Source organism: Haplochromis burtoni, unplaced genomic scaffold (assembly GCF_018398535.1).
Source record: "Haplochromis burtoni strain Fernald_Lab_line unplaced genomic scaffold, NCSU_Asbu1 Contig_171, whole genome shotgun sequence".
In the NCBI taxonomy this organism is placed as follows: domain Eukaryota; kingdom Metazoa; phylum Chordata; class Actinopteri; order Cichliformes; family Cichlidae; genus Haplochromis; species Haplochromis burtoni.
This window is the reverse complement of record NW_024582532.1, coordinates 903,451-921,948: the sequence shown is the minus strand read 5'-3', so window position 1 is coordinate 921,948 and position 18,498 is coordinate 903,451. Positions and strand designations below refer to the sequence as shown.

Here is an 18,498-nt window from a genome sequence, read left to right as displayed (position 1 = left end):
TTTACACTGATGAGACCTGGAATATAAATCGCATCAGTACTGTAGGACGCAGCAGAACACAGCTGTGAGGCTCCATGGCTACTAATGGTTTAACAGCTGAGAACGTTAATGAGAATGAATAAACCAATTTGAAGTGGACGTCACGGTTGCGTCACTGTAGTTGCAGAAAAACAGGAAACTGGTGAAAGATGCAAGAAAACTGGTGAATCTAAGGAAAAAGTAAAAATGTCTTTTTCTGCTTCTTTATTTATTGCAGAATATAAATGAAGAGAATAAGATGGCCTGCTGTTTGGTTCATGTTTGCAGTTTGGATAAGAATTGTTTTTCTTTTATATATAGTATTTTTTTTATATATGTTTACACACACAGTTGCTGTTGAATTGTGAGTTATTGATATTTATAGAGCTAGTTGAGTCTCTCTATCGCTCACATTTATATTACTAATGTAAATTTTTGTTTCATTTTTAAGGGAAGACAGTTGTGTTGTCTCGATGTATCAGCAGCAGCCATACCATCCTCTCCCATTGCACAACCCCCTCATTTAAATGAACATGTTTGAATAGACATATTCACTCAGTGTGCACCACTGTTGCCACAAAGAAGCTGGCTTTACTTTGGAAACCCCCACCTCCAGTTACAAAAGCCCAATGGATTACCACATGTACTGATATAATTAGTAGGGAGCTATTAGTGGCGTTACTGCACAGTGCTAGAGCTGGCACTGTTTAAGCATTGTAAGCAAGGAAGGGCAAAATCACAGATTTGCTTTAATCGCTTTTTCTATGTATTGCTTAAATTTGTATCCTGTGTTGTGCAAACTCGACAGAGATCCTCAAAGTCATGTATTACCACAGAGTTTATTTTCTGTTTATTGGTTATATTTTTATCTTTATTATTTTAAGCTCTATGTGTCCGGAGCAAATTTTGAGAATTTGTGACATCAATAATGATTTAAACACAAACTCACGCAGTTATAGAGTGATTACTGAAATGTAAGAAGGCTGAAAATACGTTTTAGACTCTGGTTGCTGTGACAAATATTAAGTTGAATTTTAGGTTTTCAAAAATGTTTTTTCTTATTTTGAAAAAATCATATTTTGCGCAGGTTCTGGTTGGTAATCTGTTAAAATGTTACTAAAGCTGTCAGGCAGTTGTAGTAAAGTGTAAAAAAGTAAAATAAGGAGAAGTTTAATGATTAATTTGTTAATCTTTTTCAAGCTGCATATTTTTTTCAATAGCCTTACCTATGCTCCCTTTTTTAAATAAAGTCACTACAGCACATTTTATTACTTGGATGCCCTTTTCTTGCACCATCTACTTCTCCTTCATCCCTTTACCACAACCCATATATTACAAATATTGACAGTCAGTATGTTTCTTTAAAAATACAGAATGGTTTCCAAAAAGCCCTTGAAGCAGTGTGTAGCTCACCACGTGCTAACATTAAAACCTGAAAAAATAAACTGTTTTATATATGTAAGATGTTTCCTTTTAATCGTCTGTTAAATTTATTTTGTGACCTAGTGTGGAACTTTCTGACTCTCCTGGTACAAAAAATATCCCCATAAAGGCAGTGCTGTCTTGTTGTTGTAATTTTTGCTTTTTTTTTGGTCTGTTTTTAATCATATTGACATCTTCTTTTGTAAGCTGCTGTGACTGTCTGGCTCATATATGTCGGAGGAAGAAGGAGCTGAAGGCAAGGACAGTTTGGCTCGGCTGCCCTGAGAAGTGTGAAGAGAAGTACCCCAAAAATGCCATCAAAAACCAGAAATACAACATCATCACCTTTGTGCCTGGGGTGAGTGGCAGTAGCTCGCACACAACCTGTAGCCTGTTTCAAATTAACTGTCTTGCTTTGGTAACTGAATTCGCATTTCGTGCCCTGATCTTTGCTCTTAACGCAGCAGTTTTTCTTTTTATCGAGTCCATGCTCCCAGTCTTTATAGTGTCTACAGTACAAATTCATCCTTTCAGTTGAAATCAGTCATTTATTTTCACTGATTAACAGACTGTAATGCACAGGAGCTTTCACTGGATCTCATTGTTAACTATTCTGTCATTAAGTTAAGGGTTTACTCTGTAGGGAACAATAGAGATCCATCAGAGTTACTTATTAAAAAGCAAATGGTTCCTTGATTAAGAGGGCTGCCTTCAGCCCAGGCCATTAAATGTCAACTGTCTATTAGAGACGTAGATATTCTCGTCGACGGTGAACAAAACGGCTGTTTTTCTCCCTCCACTTTGAATTATTAAATACACACGAATTGAGTTAGCAGTATGCATTTTCCCCTAAAGGTCAGGAGGTTCATTAACTGTAGAGCGTCTTGCATTGATCCCATTGTCTCTGATAATCTGTGACTAGACACTGGACTCTCATTATTGCAAACATTATTCAAAATTTGACCTTAGATGACTAGAATACTGCGATCTCCCTGGTGATAGATGGCACATTAGCAAAGAAGCTTGAGCCACTCACAAGAGCTACTTTGGTATGTGTAATATAAGAGTGTCTCTGGTGATTTCCACCTGAAATGGTATCTGATTGAGTCAACCTCATGTTGATTTATCAACACAATGCGCCTGTTTTCCTCCTTCATTTGAAGCTTTGTTCACGCAGTGCAGGATTATTCTTGAAAGTTTTAGGCACTGACATCGTACCTAGTTGCCCTTACATTTGAAATCTGCACCCTGCGTGCCATTTGAAACAGACGTTCTCAAAGTGTCAGAGTTTCCATTAGGTTAATGTAAAGTTAACAGCATTAACATGTATCTTGTTCCCTCTTGGAACGTGTACAGTAACCCATCCCGTCTGGTTTGTTTCTGCTGCTGCATCCTCTTTTATCTTGTCTGCAGCTGTCGTCATCTTTGACTCACCTTGCTGACATGTTCACTCACCTCGCTGAATCTTTGTCTTCTGTCCCCTCTCAGGTTCTCTACCAGCAGTTCAAGTTCTTCCTCAATCTTTATTTTCTAGTGGTGGCCTGCTCGCAGTTTGTGCCATCACTGAAAATCGGATACTTGTACACATATTGGGCACCTCTGGTAAATGTTTTTATGTATTTATTTTTGATCTATCAAGTTGTTTGCAACTAAATTAAATGTACAGTGAAGCCAAATTAGTCGTACTGTTGGAATTCAGCAAGAGAATAAACCCACATTTTTCCACTTTTTACTATTGCAACAGTTTTAAGTGAGAACCTGCTCCAATTTGTTAATGTTAAGCAAATGCCAGTGTAGTTTAAATGAATGGATTTTATTATTGATAAAACTCAGTTTTTAAAGCACTCTTTTGTCGATCAGGGTTTTGTGCTAGCTGTCACAATGGTGCGGGAGGCTGTGGACGAAGTGAGACGTTATCAGCGAGACAAAGAGATGAACTCTCAACTCTACAGCAAACTGACAGTGAGAGGTTAGTGAGACAACTGAAAGAGACCTATTCACCTTCCACCTTATTCGTCTAGCTGTTTGCTGACATTATGAAGACTCTTATTCCAATGATTGAGGCTCCATGCAATTAAAAGATGGCTTTACACTTGCAACAGAAGTCATTCTTCTCACTGTAATTGCATTGACTCTTTTTTTTTTTTTTCCTTCAAATTTATAAACACCTAAGATCTGTGCCTTGTGTTGATTGTAGCACTTCACAGCCACCGTGTACATATGTACATGTTTGTGCATGTAAGCGCAGTGAAAGAGGAAGGTTCTCAGCGGATATTGGGGTGGTTTAATTGAGAGTGACCTTCTATGTCATTGTTTTTGTCTGACTCTGACCAGAGATGAAAACAAAAGGGTATTACGTTATCAAGCTGGAGATAATCAATCAATTAGAAGGTGAGAGGGGGGGAAAAAAGAGCAATAGCAAAAAGTGGGCTGTGGTTTTAAGAGTCGGCATCATTTCCATGGGCCAAAAATCAATATCTGCATTTTATTTCATGACATAATTTAGTTTGAAGGTATTTCAGAATACAAGTCTAGAGTCTTTCACAATTTCTGTGCTTTTCCTTAGGTAAAATTCAAGTGAAAAGTTCAGACATACAAGTTGGAGACCTGATCATCGTGGAGAAGGTAAATCTCTCCTGTCTTTACCTCTAGATGCCTCTGCACGGAAGGATTCAGTTAGGTGTATTTGCTTGATAGGTGCTGATTTGACTCATTTTTTTTAAGCTATTTAAAATATATAAAATAGGAATTTGATAGTTTAGCCGACATTTTTGGAATTTATTTTCATATACGATGAAAAGATGTTTGTTTAAAAGTAAAAGCAACCACAAAAAAGGTTCTAAATCCTTCAAAACATTAGCTTGAGCTTATTTTATAAGCATTTGCATCTTTGCTAACAGGCAGATATTATAAAACAGATTAATGGATTTGATTTAAACAGTACGGTGGGAAATGTGTTTTATTTTTTTTGAAACTTTAGATACATTCTCAATTCTAAAAATTTAATTAAAAATGATCAATTTGTGATGTTTGGTTCTAGGTCAATTCCAGCTCCAAATTTTTATTCTTGGACTCTTAATATTTTTTTTCCATCTCTTCCTTTAATGCCACCCTGTCTTTCTAGACCACTTTCATCTGATTGGCTGCTATTCCCAAACAAATTGGTTTGTGTACTAGGAGTTTGTTTCTGTGCTCAAAACCCCAGAGCTGTGCACCTGAAATAACTGTCTGAGGGAAATCCTCTCTCACTGACATCAAACACAGCCAAGAGTATAAAAAAACTGTCTAAAACAGAGTGTTTAGGGTGAAACTTGTGCTTATACACCATTGTTACAGTGATATATGTGAAGTAAAATGGTGAAAAGCACACTAAGTCCATTTTAAAATTTTCATTGCTGTGCATTAGATTCACGTAAAGTGAACTTCACGTCAGGGTATTGACCATATTTAATTATTCAGGACGATTTGGAGGGGATAGTGCTCAATGACACACCACCTTTAACATTTTCCTCCTTTCTTCTTCTTCTTTTCCTAGAACCAAAGGATTCCTGCAGATATGATTTTCCTGAGGACATCTGAAAAAACTGGTGAGCAGATGAACTCCGGGTCTGTTTTTTTTTTTTTAAATCAGTCATTGTAAAGCAGGACAAAATATGTTGGAGACGCAAGTAGATCAGCATTACCTGTACACACCTGTAACGGTATGTTTTCCAAAAAAATAACACAAAGAATGCTTACAGTTGAACTTTTGTGTTCTCTGTGGCAGTTCAGCCAGCTGAGTCAAGTGTATTTAGGTGAGAAATGTGACTTTTCCCTACACTTCTAGTCCTTTGACAAGTCACCCTGTGATTCATATGATTTGTTCAGGTGACTGACGATGCAAATTCTAATTAATCGATGAACTGCATCAGATCCTGGCTCTTTTCTTAGTGGCATCATTTCCATCAATCTTTGATATGTCAATAAGCTTGGCAGGAAGTTGTTGATGTCTTTGTCTCTAACTCACACGCCCACACACATCCACATAAAATAACATATTTCTCTTTCGCACACAGGCTCGTATATTTTGTCTTTCACATACTCATATACACCCTCACATCCCAGTGGTGTCACGTGAGAAGCTGACCTGCCATTACTGCAGAGGGAAAGCATGAATCATCCCACTTGTGTTAATGTTTTCCATGATACTTAACCCTCCAGGGATGGTTTATAGTTGCCCTTTTACCCTCTCTGTCAGATAGTTGCTCTCATCCATCAGTTTCATATGTAATATTGCCTCAGATCAATACAGGTCACCACTGCTCAATTTTTATCAGGCTTTGCGGTGTTCACAGCAACCACAGAGGCTTTCTGTTGTGCTACAGGTTCTGTATTAATGCTCAAGTTATTAGATTAAGACAATTTCTATGTGCTGCGAATATGTTTACGTTCTTTAGCACATGGTAATGTGGAAGCATGCTTTTCAAGCATGTTTTTTGGTTCAACAAAGCAGTCTCATGGTTTTGGCCTTTAATTGTTTAATCCACAGGATATACTTTTTAAACTTTGGTCACTGTCAGGTTTCTAAAAATGCAAATGTTAAAAAAGTCTATTGCTAATAAGTAATAACATTATAATGTGTGTTAAAACATGCAAAATGCCACAGAAAAATTGTCATTTTCAGAAGGAAAGCTTGAGTGAGTTATAATCTATTTGTCTTATATGGGAAAGTCAATTAACACAACAAACCAGTAAGCATGGCTACATGAATAAGTATCTGTGTGAAAGAGCAATGCAAAGTATGCAATCACAACAACTGTGCAGTCTTTGAGAGCTTTTGTGTTTTTCCAGGTTCGTGTTTTATCAGAACAGATCAGCTGGATGGAGAAACAGACTGGAAACTGAAAGTTGCTGTTGGCTGCACACAACGGCTGCCAGCAGTAGGGGTATGGATACGTTAGTGAATCTCTGGTAACAAACTGTCTGTGAATGAGTGTTGAGTTATCACTAACAGCGCTGCTCATCGAATGTCTGTGCTGTGATGGAAACCTAATCACTGATGACAGACAGCAGGAACAGTCTGAACCTGACAGCAGCTTCCTTTAACTGGAGATGATACCCAACACTTCAGATTTGAGTTTTTGTTTTTTTGTTGCCACTTAATGCAATCAGATAATTAAAGTTTCAGCAAGTCATTTGATGATTGAGCCACGGCTTCTGTATTGGGTTTCAAGGCACCCGAAGATGGCACAAGCTGTCTTTAGTTGAGCCAGTTTTCGCGTTGTTAACACGCCTCGCTTTTATACTTCATTAAAAGATTGTTCTTTTGCCAGAGAATATTAGGAGCTAAAGTAAATTGGTTTGATGCGCTTTCACAACAAGAAGGGTTGCTGACTGTGAATAGTTGAGGTCCCAACTAATCAAGTATGTCCCCCCATATTACGTAGAAACTTTTATAATATAAGCACTAAATTATCATCATGTCTACACCCACTGAGAAGGTATAATAGTTTATATGTTCACAACTCCAGTAAAACATCTGCTAATTATGCTGTTGTTTCTATATTTAAACTAATGACTTTCATCAGGGTCATGTATTGTTCCTCCATCACCATCCACACTTGCTATCTCTAAATCATCACTGCACCAACTCTGTGCTTTTGTCTCTAAAATGCTGGAGCAACATAACTCTCCATTGGGGGTTCAGTAAAATAATCTTCCCTGCTCCTCTTTAACCGCTCTGCCCATGTTCTCGCTAGGAGAACACTATCTGAGCACAGCTGAGGCCTGCCTAACTGCTGCCGAGGCTCCACGCGCTTCATTCCTGCCTGAATAATTTAATATTTACAATCAATTTTTGTTCCACTAAGAGGGGGGAAGGCTGCTATTGGCTGCTTGACAGGCCTTAGGCTGCAGTCTTATTTGTCAGGGTGACTGAGAGAACAGATGATTGACTGGTCGTGTTTCAGTGGTGATTGTTGTGACTTCCTGAGGTTGTTTCCTTCTTTTGTTAAGAAGCCAGATCCTACATTTATGGAAGTGCTGTTATCTTAGTACTCCCTTCATTGACTCTGTTGATTCTGTTTGTTTTACTAAATCTTGCCAAAGAAACAAAAGATCCTACTAAAGGTTTTGTTCGTGTAGCAAGATCGGTCTTATTTATTTGAGCAACTGTGCTAAAGTGTGTTGTTATTACACAACACACTTTATATTGTGTGTGTTATATGTGTGTGTGTGTGTGTGTGTGTGTAGTATATGTATGTATATTATATATATATTATGTGTGTATATATATATATATATTATATATTTATATATATATATGTATATATATATATATATATATATTATATATATATATATATATATTATTATATTAACATATATATGTATATATATAGATATGTGTATATATATATGGTATATATATGATATATATATGTGTATTGTGTATATATATATGTGTGTATATTATATATTATGTGTATGTTGATATATATATGTGTGTATATATATGTGTGTATATATATATGTGTATATATATATGTGTATATATATATGTGTATATATATGTATATATATGTATATATGTATATATGTATATATATATGTATGTTCCAGCAATATATGTTATTTTAAACAATATTTGCTGCAATATCCAATTATTCTGCTCTAATAGGAATTAGTGAGGCTTTTATTTTCAAATTTAAAGTATATTTTTCTAACATATTTTCACTTCCAAATAAGGTGTTTAGTTTGAGTGCAACAGACTGTAAAATACTGAAATGCTAACACAGTTTTTACTCTCTCTGGAAAACAGCTGGTCTCTTTTCCATTTGTAGTTTTCAGAAGAATTGCTCACTCATATAACCTAGTTAAATGAGGCTGTGTCTCATTTTCAAACTAATTAAATGGCACCTCTGTCGTGTCTTCTTGTCTCAGGATCTCTTCTCTATCAGCGCCTACGTCTACGCCCAGAAGCCTCAGCTGGACATCCACAGTTTCGAGGGGAATTTCACAAGGGTACAGTAGCTCGTTGACATATTTATAACCTGTAAAACAAATCTCAAAGAAATGCAGATTTTTCTATAGAACGTGGATTGACATAGAAGATGTGTATCACCGCAATGTGTTGACAAGTGACAACAATAGGGGCTTGTGTGTCCATCTGGGCCTGTTGTTATCTCCAGCAGGCATGCCTCTTACATCACAGGCAGGTTCTTGCAGCTCCAGCTCGATCCATCCTGTCTTGCTTGTTGCTCAGTGATTTTTTTTTTTTCCTTTTTTTTTTTTTTTATTAATAGCAGATTAGCGCAGCCCCCACAGAGAGGAGAGCTCCAGTACAAAGGGGGGCTTTGTGGTCCGTCTTCACTCTTGGCCACACACCAGGCTTAGTGAGCGAGCACTTCCTGCGCTCATTCATCCTCCACGGCCTTCCTTTGCATAGCGTGTGCTTTTAGTCTGAGCAGGATGGGAAAAAAATGGGTTCCCACAGATCCGCAGCAAATGAACTTACCTATTTATGAGAGTTTCTTTCTTTTTTTCTTTTTTTTTCCTGAGACGGATATAGTGGCTTTGTTTCTGTGGTCTTCATTGAGACCCTCTGCAGTTATGAACACCGTACTGTGATGCCAATGTCAGAGCGGTCAAGCATTCTGCAAACTGCCATTTATTTTTCATGCACCTCTTCCCATGTTTGAGTGGATTGACAGGATGTGGGTGCTTAGGTATCATAATTATCATATCGGGCAGGCAATTTGAGCCGAAACTGGAGCCTTGACTCTGCACTCCTGACTCAAGCCATTTTCAGCATTTGTCTTTATTTAAGAGAGAAGGGTGAAACGGGGAGGGTGAAACAAGAGGCTCTCAAGGGGCTTATTTATCACTAAAATCTCATCTACTTGAACACTCTATACTGTTTTTTTTAAAAGGAGCCTCTATCGCCATGCCAAATCTAGTGAAAGTATAGGTAAGAGGACTACTGTATTGCTATAGTCGGCACAACTGTGCAGGGTGCTTGAGAAAATTAATGGCACAGCAGAGCTCAGCCATCCTGGTCAAGTTATGCACAGTCTGAGCTGGGGTCTCTTAACCATTTCTGTTCTGTCCAAACAAACTTTTCAGCTTTTTCCTTTTAATTATTGTCAAAAAATCTATCAATCAATTGGGAAATGTAGTTTTTTCATTGCAATTTTATTAAATAATGGTTATCAGATAGTACACACTTTTATGTAATAAAGCTAAGATCATTATTGTTATTAAAAAATAAAGTGGTGATCTTAGAGCCTCTTGCACAAAACAAAATAAAGATTTCAATTATTAGAAATCAGATTAATGTTTTTTACAGTTTGTAAAAGCTGAAATAAAATTTGTCTTCATTATTTTATTTTTGGTGAGAATAAAATGTTTAACTGCAGTAAATTGTCTTTTACTATTAAAGTCACTGGAGTGAAATTCATCTGTGGTGCTACTTTTGTGTTTGTTTGCCTGAGGGCCACACTGAGAAATACTAATTAGAAGGTGGCTAATTGCAGAAATAAATTCACTGCGTCGAGGTATTTCTTTGAAGCTCGAAGCTTCTTTGGTTGAAGTTTTCCATGTCTTAGGATTCTTGTTTGCTTTGTTTTTTTTCTCACACACAACAAAGTGTCACAAAAAGGAAGAAACAAAAAGCATATTAAGTTTGTACTAGTAATATGTAGAATTTAATTTGTATCTAAATATAATTTAATTTCAAACCACCAGTTAAGTTATTTAAAGTCCTAATTATGCCAATTTGTTTATTTGCAGGAAGACACGGACCCACAGATCCATGAGAGTCTCAGCATTGAAAACACTCTTTGGGCCAGCACCGTAGTTGCATCTGGTAAGTAAATGAAAGCTATTATAGCCTTTTCATTTTTTTTAAATTGAAGTGAATCACAAATATATTGCTTTTTAAAAAACATCCAGTTTAATTTCACCTTCTGACACCTTTTATTATTGCTAAACGTCAACCTAAAGATGTGAATGCATGTCTGTGTAAATGTTTTCAGAAACATGCACTGACTCATATTTCATTTTTCTTATTTTATGCATTTTCTAAATTTGTTGCTCACACTTCCTGAGTGCAGTGCTCAAGTTTTGCAAACAGAATTCATGGGTTTAAACCTTGAGCAATCGGTTTGATTTAATAGATATTTACTTAATAAAACCCACGGTGGAGGTGGTCCTCCTTCAGTTCAGCCAAGCCATTCTGGCAGAAATGGTTGTGTCAGTTGAGAGTGTTTGTGACGCTCCCAGTGATGGCCACAGCATTGATCTGTGGTGTTGCTCTCCCCTCTGGCCTGACCTTGACCAGAAGAGCAAACACACACACAGTGGCACAGAAAGCCTGACTTAGACTCGTTACATCATCTCTGCTTAGAAATGTCATTGTCCCTCACAAGACTCTTCCTGACAGACACCTCTCTCCTCTACAGTAGCATTCAGGGCGTTTGATCTGGCCCAGATCACTGTGTATTCACACGGTTACGGGCCTCAGTCCAGCTGTGACAGGAGAATTAGTTGCTCGCATATTCAGATTGAAGCCCCTCTGCATGCTGAGCCACACAGACCATTTGTCACACCGCTCAATATTTCTGGAGTTAGAAGTCAACAGGAGCAATTCATCACCTTTCTCCTCTGATCCTGTGGCTGCTGGTCTCTGTTGTGCCTGCACTTTACTTTCCTTGTTTTGTTTTTTTTATCCATTTGTAACTTTCTTGCCATTTTTTTATAGTTTGGGGATTTCAGAGCCTGTATTTAGGTTTATTAGTGTCTTTGCTCTGCCATTAGGCTCATTTAATATTAATGACTCATTAATCCTTTTTAATAAGGCCACTGTAATGAATTGGCAAATAAAGATGGCAGAGTATTGATCAGCTTTTATGAGCTTCCATAGGGTGGCTGAAGGCCCCGAGTGTCTAAGCGTATTAAACTCCTGTCTGTTGGCTTGAGTGGCAATGAGACAAAACTGCCTCAGCTCAGCCTTATTGTGTTTCCTCTCATGCAGTTCGTCTTACTTGACCAAGATGAGTGTGTGCATGCATATTTGTGTGTGTTGTGTGTGTTGTGTGCGTGTTTGTGTGTCCGTGTGCGCGTGAGATGGTGGGGTGAGGTTCAGTTAATGAGCAGCATTACTTTCCTTGTCTCTATCTTTGGCAGGCACGGTGATAGGGGTGGTGATCTACACAGGCAAAGAGACCAGAAGCGTACTGAACACGTCCTATGCCAAGAACAAGGTGAATGCTTTTTTTTGTTTTTTGTAGCTTTGAATCTAAGGGTTTTTTTTTCTAGTTTCCTATACAAATAATGTCAAGTGGTATACTAGAAATATAATTATAAATATTTAAACTGTTACAATTAACGCTTAATTGTTAAAAATGTCTGAAATTTGCTTAAGATCCTCCTGTTTCCCCCATTTGATTTAGTTACCTCACTAAAATTAAGACAAACGGCAGAAGAAACAATCATAATTTTTTACACTGGATCTAGTTTTGTTTTAAGTGCTTCTGTATTGTATCAAATAATGATTTATTTTGGCTGTTTTTAAAGTCACATTGCTGATGTCAGCAGAATTTTGAACAAAATAAAATGTTCTTGTAAGCATATCCTCTATAGGTTTTAAACCAGCTTACAAGGTATAACTCAGAAACATGGAGTCCCCTTGTGGTGTTTCCATCATAAACGTTTAAAAGCTCTAGTGGATAAAACACCTCAAACAAAGTATCTTCTATCCCAAATTCTCCTCATGCCATCTCGTTCCCTCTCACCTCTGATCACTAATCAATCACTACGACAAGGTGGTTTGTTAACCTTGACTTTCTAGATAAAGTTGGGCCTGTCAGCGCGAAAGGTCAGTACCATTTGCTAATTAACCAAAAGGGAAATTAACTAACTGAGGATTTAAATGACATTTTCAACACCAAGTTAATCTCATAGAATCCCCATTGAGCGTTTTGTCTCCGGATTGAAGTGAATAATTTTATGCTAAATATACGATTTTACCTGGAAGATGTTTTGGCTAGATAGACAGAGGTCATCTGATAGAGGCAGCAATAAACAAGATCTCAGAGGGGTTTTTTTTTTTTTTTTTTTTCCCCTTTTCTAGCTAAACTGAATCTACCATGCAGTGACTTTAACACACAAAGTTGTCACTTCCAGCTGTCACCTACTAAAGCTCTCCGTGGCATAACATAACCCCGTCCTGCTGCAGCACCATTTTGACACCAGTGCCTTTTATTTAGAACGCTGATGTGGCCGGTCGAACAGCCGGCCAGTGTTTTGTGTAAGCCCGACAGCTGAGAGGAATTCAATATTTCAAGGAGATGATGTCAGAAGTGCCAATATGGAGACTGGAGATTGGGGGAGAAAGTCAATACAGTGCGGCTAAAGTCACAAGAACGTTTTGGTCTCATATAATCTGTTGTGACACCGACCAGGACGATGCCCGCGCTTGATCAATCTGACAGGACATCAGGCGTAGATTCACCCTTTGTTGCAGTATAGTTACAAACTCCTGTCTGAGTAAAGAGGCCGAACATTGTCATTTGACAAGAGGCCACTTCTCAATAAGGATTCTTTGAAGTTTATATCCAAGTTCCAATACTCCGCTCTCCTCGTGTGTCTCTCAGGGCGAGTTGCTCTTGAAAAATAGAAACCTAAACTTGTTTACTAACCTCTCAAAGATCAATTTTATTTTTCTTGACTTTCTTCTTGGCCAGATTTCTAAGCTTTAACCGTTCACTAAGACTGAAGCTCTGATATTCTTTGGGTTTAATTTCATGAATATTCATGTCCCACGTCTGCAGTCCGTCATCAGATTTCACACACATGCTAAAATACAAGCCACACAGGCAGATCGAATCATTCCTTTCAGTTTTAATGGCTTGGAGATGAATGGAGTAAAATATGCACTTTTATTCATTGATAGCATCTTTAGGTTGAGGTAATTGAGTCCTTTTTCCCCCCTTGACTGAATGAATAATGACTTCATCTGATCCCCGGCAAGGCTTGGAAAATTTAGACTAGCCATTGTTCAAGCAGAAGGCGATCCTTTGCTTTTCAGGCGTGCACTGTTCTCTCTGTCTTAATTTTTCTTCATTTTAATCCACCCAAACCCGCTATTTTTCTCAATAGCTCAACCATGAACCATGTAGTGAGGCACTGGGGTGGGGAGATGCCCACCCGCTCACTCGGACCCCTTCCCCTTTCCCCACTCTGCTACTGGGAGTTTAACACCAACTGATAAATCAGTCACACTGGTCTCCCAGCTCTCCCAGTCCTCAGGGGAATGGTTTTGGTGGGGGTTTAGGCAGTGGAGGAATTTTGCTGCTTTTTATATATGCCTGCCCCCTCCCCTCCTTTTCAGAGCAGTTCCTTTATTTGAGAGAGGAGAGATGTTATGTTCTGCTGTTTTTGTAAGCGTGGTGCGTCAGATGAAAGCCCTCTGTGTACAGGGCTTTGCTGCGAGCACTGCCAGAAAGGGGAAGGGCGCTTCTTTATTTGACATCTTTTTCCCACATGCTTCATTGGCTGGGAGATACACTCGAAAAATAAAAGACAATTCTGACCCCCTTTTTTGTCTGTTTTTCTTGAGAGCCATCTCAATATGGGAACTTTCTCTGTTTTTGAGGCCTTTTGACCTTCTATTTGTTGCACTGAAAGACAATACTTCAGCATGACAATAATGCAATTTGAAGTTTAGCACAAAGTGGCAACACCAATAAACTTACTTATGCTGTATACACAGTTTGCATGTTAAAAACCTGCAGCTGAGAGTTTGATTGGCTTTGTTTTTGCCCATGTGTCGCATATTGTAAGGTTTTGGTAGCAGATGGGAAAGTAGCAAAGACCCCTTTTCTTTTCTTTTTAAGTTGCCAGAAAAGGAATAAGATGTTTTATCTGGCTTTGTATTTCAAGTTAATTGAAAAAGTGTCCTACAGTAGAGAAACATTGCTAAAAACAAATGCCAAACTTTACAGAAATTACTCTCTAATCGATGAAGCATGACAGCTATGCTGTAATCGGCCCATTTTGACGTCTATCTTTTCCCCAAAGGTTGGCCTGCTGGACCTGGAGCTGAACCGTCTCACCAAAGCCCTGTTCCTGGCCCAGGTGGTTCTCTCTGTGGTGATGGTTGCACTGCAAGGGTTTGTGGGTCCTTGGTTCCGCAATCTCTTCCGATTTGTTGTGCTTTTCTCCTACATCATCCCCATCAGGTACAGTCTCAAATACAAACCTCAGAAGACGATCCTCCCACACTGGCAGGTGTAAATGTTCTTACCAAAATAGATATAATGATGATGATATTATTTTTAATAATATTATTTTAGAAAAAATAATACTTTGAAGCTTGATCTTACAGTACATTCAAAACAGATTTCCTATCAAATCTTTGTGTTCAACGTTAAATAGATTTTTTTTTTATGTTGAATTTATTTCGCTTCAGTTGTTGAATTCAAAGTATTCTCTTTTTATTTCAGTTAAGGTTTACTAAAACCAGTGAACAGTGGACAAAAGGACAAGTTATTTAAGAAGAAAAAAGAATTAGCCAGTGTTTTCTTATTTCTTAGTTTATGTAGCCTTACTGTGACTGGTGAGATAAAGATACTCTTAAAACTCTTAATCTGTTTTCCCCCTTTTTTCTTTTTCTTTCTCTTTTCTTGTGGTTTTTCTTTTGTTTTTGTTTTTTTGTTGTTTTTGTGGTTTTTTTTGTAGCCATTTTTTCTTTTTATTTGGTCTTTAATACAGTTTTGTTGTTTTACTGGTGGTGGATTACAGTCATTTTATTTAATTTCGTTTTTTTTTGTTTAGTTTGCGTGTAAACTTGGACATGGGAAAGTCGGCCTACGGTTGGATGATAATGAAAGATGAAAACATCCCCGGCACTGTTGTGAGGACCAGCACCATCCCCGAGGAACTGGGCCGGCTTGTCTATCTGCTGACAGACAAGACAGGTAGTGTTTAAGATTTTACTGACAATCCGAGTTTGACTGAAATTATTTGCCTCAAGAGGAGAAATGATTTGGATGCTGGTTTAGGCTGTGCATCTTCAAATGGGAGAGACTGTGGAAGCCTTATTATACCATCAAAGAAGGTGGAAGGTCTACACCAAGTGTGTGACACATGTGTGTATTATAGCATTTATGGGTTTTTAATGTTAACATTTTTAAGGTGTCTCGAAACCTACTTGCAGATTAGAAAGTGATGTTACCTGATCAAAGCACATTAACCAAAAGGAAAAACAAAAAAAAAAACTGAGAATGAGTCTTTAATGCAGCCACATTAATTTTTCCTTTATGAATTAAGCACATTTGATGATAACTGAAGTAGAAACATTTGACACTGTGGGCATGTGTGAGTTAAAACGGAGAAGTGAGGAAAAATCCAGCGTTTTCAGGTGCTTCTCAGGAGTCCTCAAGTTTTCTTATTTCCCTATTGTGGCGTGTTTCACTAATAAACAAATGGCTGCTCTTTTCTAATTCTAGACGGTGTGTCAGAGTGATAAACTCCTGCTGGGGTCCTAATATGCTTCTTTGTCTTCCCCCACTGATCTAGGTAGGAATAGATTAGCTTTAGAGCCTATTTATCCAGGTTGGTAGTTAAAGTACATGGAAAAAAGAACAAACAATCAATCCATTAGAATTGGTTAACTCTGTGCCTCTAATGTTTTTGGAAGTTAGATGCCCTCTAATCAGCTTTACGCTCTATCAGCACACGTTCTGGCAACCAACATCCATTAAACAAGGCCATTGCCCCCATTTTCAAGGATTTTTCTTTTTTCTTTTGCTTTTAGTGTCTGAACATTCGCTCAGTCTTTTTGTATGCAGTCTTGTCTGATAGTTAGAAAGGACACGCAGTCCATACTGGTAATGAGATTAGGTCAGTGAGAAGGCAAATGCACTACCCTGCAGGTCCCATGATATATTGGAAACGGTCTTATGAAGACGACCACTGTGCTGTGTGTGTTTGTGCGTGTGTGTGAGAGCTTTCAGAAAGGCTGAATTTCTCTTAATTTTGCTATTGTATACAGTTGTGTAATAAGAAACTCTGGATGATATAAGGTGGAGACATGGTTTATTTATATAGAGCACAAACCTAACATAAGGTTCTTAGAAGCATAGTCAAATAAACAGATTGTTTTCTGTGCTGTAGTCACAGACCTGACTCTGGAGATCTAGGTGGTGATCCAAACTTTGCAGGATGGCTGGGAGCACAAGGTGTCAAGCTTGAAGGGGATTGCTTGCACATTTAAAGCAAGGACGATTTTAGCTATTAATTTTGGGAAGCGATTAGAGCTTGCACAATAAATAAGGCATCTGATACTGTTGTAGCTTGATGGGTATCTGTGTATATGTAAGATGATACAAGAAGCTGGAGTTCAGAGATGCCAAATTAGGAGCTGCTCAGTTTCTCTCAGGGAGGATTTCATCACAGTTGTGACCAGCAATAACAAAGACTGCGGATTTGTACCGAAAATGTTATTTATGTCTTGTCTTGTTAAAACACATGACATAATGATAGTCACAGTACAGACACAGTACTGTTATTCTACACTTGCGATGGGTCTTAAACATTATCTTGTGAGAGTTTGTTGAATTGTGATTCAGGTGCTGTGGATGTTCTGCTTGTTTTATATGGTAATGTCTAAATAATCTTCTGAACTGCAGGCACTCTGACACAAAACGAAATGATATTCAAGCGACTCCACCTGGGAACAGTATCCTATGGCACAGACACCATGGATGAGATCCAAAGCCATATAGTCCAGTCATACGCACAGGTGAGCAACCTTAATGACGTGTGGTTGAGAAAACCCAGCTACTGTTAGTCTGTGTATGTCTTAAGCACCCGAGTTAAAGGCATCTGGACTTTTAAGCCTTTTGGATTAGAGGTGAAATCTCTTCATGAACCTAAAAAAGAAGTCTGGTTGCCTTCAGCTCACCTCCATGCTGATTTGTTTGTGTGCATTAATTGGTGTGAGTGTATTTGTGTATATGAAAATAACGTCCAATATTTTAATTCACTAAAAATAAAATCTATGTAAAAAATTTTAGCACTAATTTTTTTAGCATCCATATTATGAAAAAAAGACTTTTTTTTTTTTTTTTTGTAAATTTCAGAATAATGATTGTTTAGTGTGAGTGTTCGCTCAGTATTACTTTAAAACTATAACACATATGCCTAACGATAGACACTGGGTACTCAATTTACTTGACTTTTGAAAATTTGTGCCCAGCATGGGCGTGTATCCAGTTAAAATTAATACTTTTTTTCCCTCAGTGTTTTCCCGCTTATTCCTGCCCCTCTCTGCGGATCAGTTTAATCAATTTTTATATTGAGCTAAGAATAAGTTTTCCAGGAAAGAAGCCCATATTGTCCATTCATCATGCGGCGTCCCTGAGAGACTCCCTGTACTGTAAGCAAGTGTTTCCTCACTGGGTGGCTCAGATCTGGCTGCAGTCTTGACAGAATTATATTGTTCGCTCTCAGCCAGCTCCAAACAGCTGGTCGAGGCTGAAACCATCTGCCCCGCACCCTTATGTCTAATCTCAGCTAATGAAAAATGACTAGTCTTTTTAGCGCAGAACAGCTGAAGCAGTGCTGATCAGCAGTGCCTCTCTCATTTGTGCTATACAATACTTTTTTCTGTACTGTACTCACAGTGATGTGTAAAATTTAAAGAGGATCATTTATAATATAGTCTAAAAAAAACCCACCTAAAGGTCTTAATTTAATCACAACTTTTGCCTACAAGTATCTGTTGTACATTTAGAAGAAATCCTCCATTTATATCTGTGACACTGTTTATCTGGGTGAATGGATAATAATCTCTGCCTGTAGATCTTTCAGTCCCTTTAGATAAAGTTTGTGTACTTACTGTACTCCTGTCAGCCCCTTTCTCTGCTCAGCAGGAGTCAAGTCTAATAATAAACCAAAGTCTAATGCTCAGTAGAGTGCAGTCCTCCTGTCAACTACAGCTGGCTCTGTGGACTGTTGTCATGCTCAGTAATCGCACACTTAAACTGATGGTTCTTGTCAAAAGAGAGGAAAATG

The 18,498-nt window shown here is 38.0% G+C and overlaps 1 protein-coding gene across 3 annotated transcripts in view; it reads left to right on the top strand.

Moving 5' to 3' along the window:
• atp9b (ATPase phospholipid transporting 9B) overlaps positions 1–18,498 on the top strand; it is a 41,870-nt gene that overhangs the window by 9,390 nt on the left and 13,982 nt on the right. For all 3 annotated transcript variants that reach the window (XM_005943538.3, XM_005943537.3, XM_014340493.2), the window contains 12 exons: positions 1,648–1,798; positions 2,929–3,042; positions 3,301–3,409; positions 4,007–4,065; positions 4,976–5,027; positions 6,271–6,365; positions 8,362–8,442; positions 10,210–10,285; positions 11,605–11,681; positions 14,500–14,660; positions 15,256–15,398; positions 17,112–17,224. In XM_005943538.3, coding sequence (XP_005943600.2) covers positions 1,648–1,798; positions 2,929–3,042; positions 3,301–3,409; positions 4,007–4,065; positions 4,976–5,027; positions 6,271–6,365; positions 8,362–8,442; positions 10,210–10,285; positions 11,605–11,681; positions 14,500–14,660; positions 15,256–15,398; positions 17,112–17,224 — 1,231 coding nt within the window. The remainder of the gene's footprint in view (positions 1–1,647; positions 1,799–2,928; positions 3,043–3,300; positions 3,410–4,006; positions 4,066–4,975; positions 5,028–6,270; positions 6,366–8,361; positions 8,443–10,209; positions 10,286–11,604; positions 11,682–14,499; positions 14,661–15,255; positions 15,399–17,111; positions 17,225–18,498) is intronic.